This window comes from Ranitomeya imitator, chromosome 7 (assembly GCF_032444005.1).
Source record: "Ranitomeya imitator isolate aRanImi1 chromosome 7, aRanImi1.pri, whole genome shotgun sequence".
NCBI lineage: Eukaryota > Metazoa > Chordata > Amphibia > Anura > Dendrobatidae > Ranitomeya > Ranitomeya imitator.
The window spans coordinates 201,816,200-201,827,514 of NC_091288.1; the positions used below are offsets into that span (position 1 = coordinate 201,816,200).

The 11,315-nt window shown below is 49.6% G+C and overlaps 2 protein-coding genes across 2 annotated transcripts; both read right to left on the minus strand.

Annotated features, from left to right (window-relative positions):
- Positions 1 to 1,669: 1,669 nt before the first annotated feature.
- Positions 1,670 to 2,062, minus strand: LOC138646157 (histone H2A type 1). Its single transcript, XM_069735621.1, has one exon. It carries the CDS (start codon positions 2,060 to 2,062, stop codon positions 1,670 to 1,672), a length of 393 nt encoding a protein of 130 aa, XP_069591722.1.
- A 1,854-nt stretch (positions 2,063 to 3,916) lies between these two features.
- LOC138646001 (histone H2B 1.1) lies at positions 3,917 to 4,326 on the minus strand. Its single transcript, XM_069735476.1, has one exon. It carries the CDS (start codon positions 4,295 to 4,297, stop codon positions 3,917 to 3,919), a length of 381 nt encoding a protein of 126 aa, XP_069591577.1. The 5' UTR covers positions 4,298 to 4,326.
- Between the last annotated feature and the right edge of the window lie 6,989 nt (positions 4,327 to 11,315).

The following is an 11,315-nucleotide window of genomic DNA, read 5'->3' on the forward strand; positions in this document are numbered from 1 at the left end:
GTTACTGAGTAGCTGTATGATGGCTCCTGGGTCCCAGTAGGGCACTGTATGAAATACCAGGTCGGATCCACTGCCAATTACAGCACAAAGCCATTTTTGGCAGTGAAATCTGATTAAGAAAAGTCCCTTCAACATCCACACCAGTAGCAATATGCATCGTGCATCCCCCCATAAAGTGGTTTTGACGTCCTGCAGCAGTGACAGGGGAGTCTAGCGAAGATAATCGCTGTTTTTCGGCAAGGAACATTCCATGTTATCCAAATCAATTTTCTTTATGACCCCAGTGGCCCATTCTGGTGGGCGCTCCTGCCGGCCCCAACAACGTCCCCGCCTGCCATTTGCGTTTCTTTTATCGTGTGCTCCAGCCAGTCTCTTCCATGCTGTTCGGAGGGATCAGTGTCCCCATTGCAGTTTGGGCTACACAGCGAGAAGGATTTCACAAGCCTTTAATGCCACTGGCCGGTCACAGTCACACAGACAAGTCAATAAGGCCGGAAAAAGCCCGACTCTTTCACATGTAACCAGAGCGTCGGAGATGGAACCTGAGCTTCTGCTAGATGGCAGCCCTATAGTGTAAGGGCACGTTAGGGACGGCCCCATCTCCAATATTTGTGACATATACACATATAGGAATCCTTAGCCAAACAGTAAACACCTTTACCAAAGTCACGGTTTGTTTAGAAGTCCGACAGCCGAGCAGGTGCGTTTGGAGGTCTGGCAGCAGGGCAGCGCATTTCGAGATCCAACAGCTGTGGAGGTGCGTTTCAAGATCCGACAGCCAACGAAGAGTATTTCGATGTCCGACAGCCGGGTAGATGTGCTTCGAGGTCCAGCAGCCGCGGCGGAGTGATTCGAGGTCCTGTCACGTAGATATATATCCAGTTAGTGCAGTGTACGGGGGAACACAGGTGTTGGTTCTGCCCCGTATATATATATATTTACAGTGTATACATTGTTTGCGGTGTATAGGGAACACAGCGCTACCGGGGCCTGGGGTGAAGGTGCCGCATCTTTGGATACTCTGATGAGAGATCAGCTGGAACACGGAAAATAAGAAGTTAAATGGAGGAGACACGTCTGTGTACCTGATGTACGTAGATGTCTCTCCTCCATTTAACGTCCTATTTTCAAGGCTGAGCTTTCCCAAGGCTGCCCGCTCATTGTCTTATCACATGATCCTTTGGGGGATTTGAGTTTCCCGCTCATAATCTCTGGAGGATTATTACCGGTCACTGCCGATAGCGGAGATCACAATCCGGTCACACCCGGAACAGCGCGGAGTCCTGTCCTCCAGAGCCGCCGCACACGGGATCGTCCTCCGAGAGAAGGCGCCGTCACTGATGTGGAGGAGAATCACCCGCCCGGTCCCCTTACTGCGGGACCTGCTAACTACATGTAGACCTCAGCGCGGAGTATCAGACACTAATGAGGGGACATTTCCTGCGAGCTTGGCAGACGACACTCCCACCTGAGGGGTCTGAGACTTCATGTGGGATTGACCCATTCATCTCCTATTATTCTGTGGATATGTGCACCAACAATGGCGGCAATGGTGTATGTACCATCAGCCTCATGTGAGGACCCCGAGATAGGCGGCGCCGGCTCTTGTGGTGACGGTGTGGGTGGCTCTTAGAAGAGCCTTTGGTTTTGTAGAGATTGGCGGCAGCGCTCACTTGCTCTTGCTCGCCTTGCTGCTCTCGGTCTTCTTGGGCAGCAGCACGGCCTGGATGTTGGGCAGGACGCCCCCCTGGGCAATAGTCACACCACCCAGCAGCCTGTTCAGCTCCTCGTCATTGCGCACCGCCAGCTGCAGGTGACGGGGGATGATGCGGGTCTTCTTGTTGTCCCGGGCAGCATTGCCGGCCAATTCCAGGATCTCAGCGGTCAGATACTCCAGCACAGCGGCCAGATAGACCGGAGCGCCGGCGCCGACTCTCTCAGCGTAGTTGCCCTTGCGGAGAAGCCTGTGCACACGGCCGACTGGGAACTGCAGTCCTGCCCGGGATGAGCGGGTCTTGGCCTTAGCTCGGACCTTTCCTCCTTGTTTGCCGCGTCCAGACATGATAGCGATAACGTCAGATAACAAATAAAGACCGAAAATCGTGTGGAGAAGAGACTGTGCTGTGTGGCCTTATATAGTCTGCTGCTCCGCCCTCCTCTCCTGTCATTGGATGACTCTGAAGCTGGCCAATGGGGAAGAGTCTTGAGGAACCGCCAATGAGCTGCCGAGGGCGGAGCTTATTATTGCTCCTTGCTCAAATTAGTTTCTCACCCAATAGAAAACGTTCGCTTTGGACCGAATAGATAAGGGGTGAAAACAGATATTTGTCTTGGAGCAGAAGGAAGTGCAGAAATATTCTGTTGATTTGTAGTTTGCACTTGTTGAATTTGTGTCTACTATCAGCCATAAATTGCACTGACAGTCTGGTGGGTGAGGGGTTAATCCCTGTCAGTGCTTCTCCTCCGCTCCATCTGCACAGGAGGCGGCTCCTCACTCACCCGCTTATTACCCTGTGCAGATTCCCTGTGGTGTCCGCGCTGATCCTATCACAGCCTGACTGAGACAAGTCTCCTATGTTCTGCCCGGAGCCTGATGTGACGCTGCCGGTCCCGGGTGGGGGAAGTCGCCGCTTCTGTATTGTATGATACAATATTGTTCTGCTCCAGGAAGACATCCAGGCCTCTCTTGAACCCCTCGACTGAGTTCGCCATCACCACCTCCTCAGGCAAGCAATTCCAGATTCTCACCGCCCTAACAGTAAAGAATCCTCTTCTATGTTGGTGGAAAAACCTTCTCTCCTCCAGACGCAAAGAATGCCCCCTTGTGCCCGTGGCCTTGGTATAAACCTTGGTATAAACAGATCCTCAGCGAGATATTTCTATTGTCCCCTTATATACTTATACATGGTTATTAGATCGCCCCTCAGTCGTCTTTTTCTAGACTAAATAATCCTAATTTCGCTAATCTATCTGGGTATTGTAGTTCTCAATAGAATTGTAGTTCTCAATACCCAGATAGTGGTAATGTTCTGAGCAGGGACACTCCGCAATCTTCTACACATGATCGTACATTTCCCATCACAGAGGGATCTGCTGGGAAGGGCAGAATTGGTCTTCCCTGAAATGTCTCTTGTAGGATACGTCCCTGACCAGTATATCGTCTGCACAGTACTGATTGTGACGGGAAAGGGACGATCTGATCGTCTCCAGGTCAGGCACACGGGCACATCACAGCATGTGGAGAACACGAATCAGTCTCTATATCTATGAGTGGAAACAGGAGCGAATACTGCACCGCTAACCTGGAAATCTGCAGACTCCTGTGTGGGATGTAAGAGAGCAATGATCGCTCAACACAAGCAGATTTCCCGATATCGGTCCTGGGAGCACGTGTCATATGAAGACAAAGGACGGAAAAAAGCGGGAACTTTAAACTTTTTACCATTGGAAACATTAGCTCCTCCCTCTGCTGATTGGCTGAACACAGGACGGTTAGGGGGGTTTGAATTTCCCGCCGCTTCTAAATGTAATGACGTCATTTACACTGTAAAAAGAATTCAATTAGGCTCTAGATCAACTCCACCGACCACCACAAATGGCTCCTGTTAACGGAGAAAGGAGAGTAATGAACGAGACCCCAGAATGCCGAGATCTGTGCAGCAAGGGGTTAAATAAGTCCCTGAATACACATCAACTCACTGAGCAATGCCCAGATTATTCCTGAGGTTTTCTCACTATCTCCCTCGTCATCAGACGCAGAGCCCCGGGCGGTGCGAGCAGACACCTCGGGGAGACGGGAGAGGACACCGGAGCAGTGTGGGTGGCTCTTATAGTGAGGGTGTAGGTGGCTCTTATAGGGAGGGTGTGGGTGGCTCTTAGAAGAGCCTTTGGGGTGAGGAGCGGAGCACGGAGCCGATCACTTGGCGCTGGTGTACTTGGTGACGGCCTTGGTGCCCTCGGACACGGCGTGCTTGGCCAGCTCTCCGGGCAGCAGCAGGCGCACGGCGGTCTGGATCTCCCGGGAGGTGATGGTGGAGCGCTTGTTGTAGTGAGCCAGGCGGGAGGCTTCCCCTGCGATGCGCTCGAAGATGTCGTTGACGAAGGAGTTCATGATGCCCATGGCCTTGGAGGAGATGCCGGTGTCGGGGTGGACCTGCTTCAGCACCTTGTACACGTAGATGGCGTAGCTCTCCTTCCTGCTCTTCCTCCGCTTCTTGCCGTCCTTCTTCTGAGTCTTGGTCACGGCTTTCTTGGAGCCCTTCTTGGGCGCAGGCGCAGACTTGGCAGGTTCAGGCATGATAACACCGGTCTCAGCACAAGTGAGCAGAATAATGATCCTGCTCCTCCAAGAGCGGAGGAATTTATAGCCCGGCCATGCAGATGAGCGCTGCTGTCAGACCGCCGTGCTATTGGGTGATGAAGTCATGTGACCAACGGGAACGTCAGACGCTCCGCCCACTGCAGCTGATTGGTGGTTCTCCAACTGATATTTCGCTTTTCAGCACCCTCCATATAGCGCTGTAAAACACGTATAATGCTGAATACATCTAAATAGTGCTGTGAAGCGCCATATACCGCAGTGCACCCTCATATAGTGCTCTATGTGTTAATGTAGCTCTGTTTACCCTTCATGTGCTGCAGTATACTCCAATATAGTGCTGCTATTCATCTGTATAGTGCAGAGTGCCCCCATATACTGCAACTTACTGACAAATGACTGTGCCACTTCCAGAGCTCGGCCGTCATGGCCCTGCAGGAGGCCAGCGAGGCTTATCTGCTGGGGAGTCTGGGGATGTACTAGATTTTCTCGGCACCACCATCCGCATGTGGGGTGCTGCTGTAATCCCGTTCATTATCCTCATTTTTCCTCTGCACATTCCCACATCCAGCCAAGTGATCGCGGGGTCCAGTATACTCATCAGCATTGCCAATACTTCGATATGTAGCAAAGAAGGAGTGGTGTAAAAATTTGGGGGGCATTTTGAGGGCAACCCAAACGTTGTGCCCCACCAAAAAATGTCCCGGTTGACCCAAAACATTCTGAAAAAAATTACCACACACTCTTATAGTGTTCCTCTACACACCCTGAGAATTTGTGGTCGACAGACCCAAACCGGGCTTAGCAGTGACCTTGCGCACCACAGACTTCAATGGGCAGGGTCACTTTGGGGAGTCTCTGCTCAGCCCAGTTTGTGGCTATCATCAACCCCAAATGTTCAGGGTGTGTAGCTCTAGTGGACCAGTGCTGTAAAAATTTAGGGGGCATTTTGAGATGACCCAAAACATATGCCCCTCCCCACCCCCAAACTTCTGAACAAATTACCCGACACTCTTGAATTGTTCCTCTACACACCCTGAACATTTGGGGTCGATGGGCACAAACTAGGCTGAGCAGTGACCCTGCGCGCGATAGGCTTCCATGGGCAGGGCAGCTTTGGGGGGTAACTGCTCAGCACAGATTGGGGCTATCGACTTCAAATTTTCATAGTGTGTAGAGGAATAATTCATGAGTGTGGGCTATTTTTTTTCTGAATACCTTGCTCTATATACTGTACACACTGCTCTAGATATTGTACACTGCTCTATATACTGTACACACTGCTCTATATATTGTATACTGCTCTATATACTGTACACTGATTTACATACTGTACCCTCTCCTGTATATACTGTACACACTGCTACTGTACACTCTGGTCTATATACTGTGTACTCTGCTGTATATACTGTACACACTGCTCTATATACTGTACGCTCTGGTCTATAATACTGTACACTGCTGTATATACTGTTCACACTGCTCTATATACTGTACACTGCTCTAAATACTGTACACACTGCTCTATATACTGTATATACTGTATATATACTGTATATATTGCTGTATATATACTGTATATATACTGTATATATTGCTGTATATACTGTACAATCTGTTGCACAGTCTGTATACACTGCTGTATATACTGTATACTCTGCTCTATATACTGTACACACGGCACTATGCTATACACTGCTCTATATACTGTACACTCTGGTCTATAAACTGGACACTGCTGTATATACTGTACTCTGCTTTATATACTGTACACACTGTTGTATATACTGTAGACTCTCCTCTATTATCTGTGACACTTATTACACTGCTGATCTGGGCTGTGCAGATGTGATGTTGTGCACTATATATACTATATACAGCTGTGTTCTCTGTGTAGACGCTGGATTTTGTGTCTCCGCTTTTCTCCCAATATTCCCCTTTTGCACAACAGTGGGGGTCACATACATGCATGAATATTTCAGTTTTCTCCCGAGATGTTCATGTGTTTGGTTGGGGAGTCGCGCTGTGCAGCTGTCGCCTCATCATCAGAGCTCTTCCCTCCATTACAGGCCGCAGCGGTCACAGCTTCACACTGGGTAAGACACGATATCAGGCAGGTGATTGCAATCAGCCCCCGATATGGATCATCTACTGATGTGGAACACGTGTCCCCCCAATACTCTGCACATACGGGGTAGAGTGATATCACAGGTCAGGGAGGTGGCAGTCAGCGGAGGCCGTCGCCTGTGTTACCCTTCTGGGTTCTCAGCAGCTCCAGCTGGTCCCCACATCGTACAATCAGCTTCCTGTGCGATAGACACTGGAGTAAAGATCCCTGTGATGGTGACAAGAGCCGGGAATAGGAGGAACGAGCTCCCGCAGCAGATTTATCTACCCGGACACACAGTGATGTGCAGATCGGGAGGACGGCGGCGATGATCCCGGGATTTCCTCTCCGCAATTTCTAGGCGTTTCCACTAGTGACGGCTACAAACGGTCGGTGGAGATGATGGAGAAGGAGAAGCGACGGAGGAATCGCGCTCTGCTGTCCGGTGTTAGCCGGTAAAGGGTTTTTATCCCGGGCAGGGAAGCACAAGGGGAGAGCGGAGCTTCACTACCTGCCAGCCCTTATGCCGAAGTGATCAGATTCTATTCTGTGTAATCCGCTCATGTAACCAATATTGGCGGAGGCTGCGGGGAGTTATAGATTTCATGTCTTATAAAAGCAGCTCAGCGGGTTATCGATTGTGCAGAGGTGTCAGTATGTGCATGTATATATGTGTATGTACATACCCCATACACCCTTGTATCATTTACCAAATAGTACCGTAACAATGAACAGCATCAGCGGTTCCAGCTCCATAATGCAAACAGGGGGCAGCACAATAAGATGGGGGCAAACACCAGTATATGTCAGGACTCGGGAGACTTAATGTTAGTCAGATAGGAGCTCTGCACTTCCGCAGCCATTTAATCTCATTCAATGAGCCACCACCTCCTCCCCGCAGAGCTGTATGATCAGTGCCACCACCTTCTCCCAACAGAGCTGTATGATCAGTGCCACCACCTCCTCCTCGCAGAGCTGTATGATCAGTGCCACCACCTCCTCCCCGCAGAGCTGTATGATCAGAGCAACCACCTTCTCCCCACAGAGCTGTATGATCAGTGCCATCACCCACTCCCCGCAGAGCTGTATGATCAGTGCCACCACCTCCTCGCAGAGCTGTATGATCAGTGCCACCACCTCCTCCCCACGGAACTGTATGATCAGTGCCACCGCCTCCTCCCCGCAGAGCTGTATGATCAGTGCCACCACCTCCTCCTCGCAGAGCTGTATGATCAGTGCCACCACCTCCTCCCCGCAGAGCTGTATGATCAGAGCAACCACCTTCTCCCCACAGAGCTGTATGATCAGTGCCATCACCCACTCCCCGCAGAGCTGTATGATCAGTGCCACCACCTCCTCGCAGAGCTGTATGATCAGTGCCACCACCTCCTCCCCACGGAACTGTATGATCAGTGCCACCGCCTCCTCCCCGCAGAGCTGTATGATCAGTGCCACCACCTCCTCCTCCCTGCAGAGCTGTATGATCAGTGCCACCACCTCCTCCTCCCTGCAGAGCTGTATGATCAGTGCCACCACCTCCTCCTCCCCGCAGAGCTGTATGATCAGTGCCACTACCTCCTCCCCGCAGAGCTGTATGATCAGAGCAACCACTTCCTCCCCAGCAGAGCTATATGATCAGTGCCACCACCTTCTCCCCACAGAGCTGTATGATCAGTGCCACCACCTTCTCCCCTTCATTGTCTGTTCTAGTTATATGGAGATAATGGTCCTTGTATGCAATGTCCAGTAATGATTCCCGAGAGCAGCAGACGCTCCCTGAGGACCCATCTATGCCCAGCAGAGGACACTCATAGCCAGAGACCGGTACCGGGAGTTCCCTCTCCTCACGCTGCAGAACAGCAGAGCGGGCTGGGGACTAGTGACCGGTGTCACCCGCACTCAGAGCAGCCTGCAGCTGAAGGAGGAATCCCCCCTAACAAGGAATGTGCCAGTGACACCCTGACAGCGGAGAAAGGACAGGCAGAACACGCAGCAGCCGGGACTCTCCTCGCTGCGAGCTCCGGTACACAGAGGGGGGCAGGAAGTTCCGGGCTCAGGAGACGGGGACATCACCTGCCATGGGGTGTAAGGGGATGATCTGTAGCGCTGCATCTAATTATTGGGGGAAGCTCATTATCACTTACCAGACGCATTCAGGTGACATTAATGAGCCGCAGGCAGCGAGGCCGCCGAGTACTGTCCTCAATGGGGAGCAGCATTATAACAATGAGAATAACTTGCCCCCACTGTGATTTTCTTGTTATACGAATTGACGGTTTACTTTATTTTAATAACACTTGTATTGCAAATGACAGAGATCATAAAACTTAGATATAACCTGTTTCTTCATATGAAGATTTACATTCACAGAACATTTATTATCTTCCCGTAGAAGATAATGACAACAGCTTAGATGGATAAAACCATAAGCAATGGAGAAAGAACACAGAGAAAGAATTCCAAAACCTGTCATTCCTCAGTTGCTGGAGCTGTAGAATGATGGGCTGCACAGATTTTAGAGGATCATCTCTTCATTGTAATAGCTGAATCATTGGAATAGTGATATCCAGCAGGAGACATATGTCAGGACTAATAGTAACAATGCAACAATGAGGCAGACTGAGGTGTGCACTGACTTGCAGAGAAGCAGCAGTAGTCTGAAGAAGCTGACAATTAAGAACAGCTGTGTACAACCATCTCCTATCTGTAAGCCGCTAGGAAATTAATTGTTAAACACTTATCTGCTTTTGGAGGCAAAAAAAGACGCTAAATGCTCCTGAGTAACCTCATATCTTGTATTTTACTAACATGTTTTTCTTTTCCCTTATTTAGGCTATTCAATTTTAGTTACCATATTACATTTCTCCTGTAACTCTGACCTGCTTGGACTGTTGTCTTTTCCTACACTTTTATCATATTTGATCCTTTTTCTTACCCTATTAAAATTTATATTTACCGTCCCTCTTTTATTTATGTCTGATATAAAACTGTTTGTGTGTATTGATTATACTTTAAAAAACAAAAAAAACTACAAATCGCTCTGAGTTCAGTGGCTTTTTATTCCAGCTCTTGCTCCATGGATCGTCCGATACTTTGTGGTCTCGTATTAATTGAAGTTTATGATTCTCACTTTGTTTCTCCAAAGAAAACATTTATTTATTAAATGACTCCACGGTGATTTGGAAGGTGATTACAGGAGATTGCTGTTGGTGGACTTTATATCACATCACAAGAAGCTGCGGAAACTACAACAAGCGGGAAATTCAAAATTCCTACCCGCCCTGTGTGCAGCCAATCTGCAGAGGAAGGGGAGGGGCTAACGTTAACCGTTTAGGAACGTGGAGTTCCCGCTGAGTGGCTGATGAATTTTCCGTTTTTTGTCTTTCTGTAGTTTCAGGACGATCAGATGTCCGAAAAGTGTTTGTGTGGAGCGATCAATGGTCACTTGTGTCCCATACAGGAGTTTATATATTTCCAGGATCAAGGGAGAAGTATCCGCTTTCTATAATAGAAGGTGCAGAACTTTGCGACTATAGTGACTCCATCAGACCAGCAATATTCAGTGCAGGGAATATACAGAAACGAGGTCATGCAGATTAGAAACAATCTTAAAATTGGGGTGGGGAGTCTAAAATGCTGATTAATGTTATCTAGGGAAACCTACTATAGAACTGTAAACTCCTGCAGTGAGAAGAATAACAGGAAATATCGCAGAGTAGATGGGCGCCCTGTATGGTCACATATGAGCATTCTTGCCGCATCCAGTCCCATCACACATCAATATCTTTGCGGATTATTCTAGTATTGGTCCTGATCAGGGCGCACAGGGAAGGGGGGATGAGATTATTACATTTCCGCATATATGTATTTACTCCCCCACACACTGCAGACTGAGCCGCGAGTGACCCAGAGACCAGATGTTACCGAGCACAAGTGATCCCTCCGGGCATAATTATATGTGAGGAATGAGCTCGTCTTGAGGGAGGATTTGGTGGCTCTGAAAAGAGCCTTTGTGTTGTGGTCGGTGCCGGGGCAGATCTAAGCTCTCTCCCCACGGATCCGGCGGGCTTGGGAAAACCAGGTTTGTCTTTCTAGGTCAAAATATTGGAAAAGACTCTGGTCCCAGATCACACACTGCGGGCACATCCCAGAATCTGGATAATGCGGCTTCATTCCTTCGACCGGGAACCCACAGCATTAGTGGCTCAGTAAAGGTTCTAAACGATATATTAACTTTAAAACCACCAGGAACAAGAGCGCAGGAATAGGAAGGTGCAGCCTCTCACTGAGATGTGGGTGGCTCTGAAAAGAGCCTTTGGGTTGTGAGGACAGAAGAGAACACAATTAACCTCCGAAGCCGTAGAGAGTGCGGCCCTGGCGCTTGAGCGCGTACACCACGTCCATGGCGGTGACGGTCTTCCTCTTGGCGTGCTCGGTGTAGGTGACGGCGTCACGGATCACGTTCTCCAGGAAGACTTTCAGGACACCGCGAGTCTCCTCATAGATGAGGCCAGAGATGCGCTTGACGCCTCCTCTGCGAGCTAGACGGCGGATGGCAGGCTTGGTGATGCCCTGGATGTTATCACGGAGCACCTTCCTGTGCCGCTTGGCGCCGCCCTTCCCGAGACCTTTTCCTCCTTTGCCGCGACCAGACATCTTCCACGTAGTCAGCCAAACACGATGACTGATCAGCGCAGAGTCCTTCCTTTATATAGAGAGTGAGCGGACCGGAGCGAGAACTGTACAGATGACGCGTTTCCGGGGCGAGATTTCTGGTACTGAATTTGCAGTTAGCCCCTCCCTTTAGTCTCTGATTGGTTGAGCACAGAACAGTTGCTAATTTTGAATTTCCCGCTTATTGTGCTCTTATTTCCCCGCTTCTCTATTCTT

What these genes read in the sequence shown, in the direction of transcription:
- LOC138646001 (XM_069735476.1), bottom strand. Translation starts at nt 4,297, where the DNA reads ATGCCTGAACCTGCCAAGTCTGCGCCTGCGCCCAAGAAGGGCTCCAAG.
- LOC138646157 (XM_069735621.1), bottom strand. Translation starts at nt 2,062, where the DNA reads ATGTCTGGACGCGGCAAACAAGGAGGAAAGGTCCGAGCTAAGGCCAAG.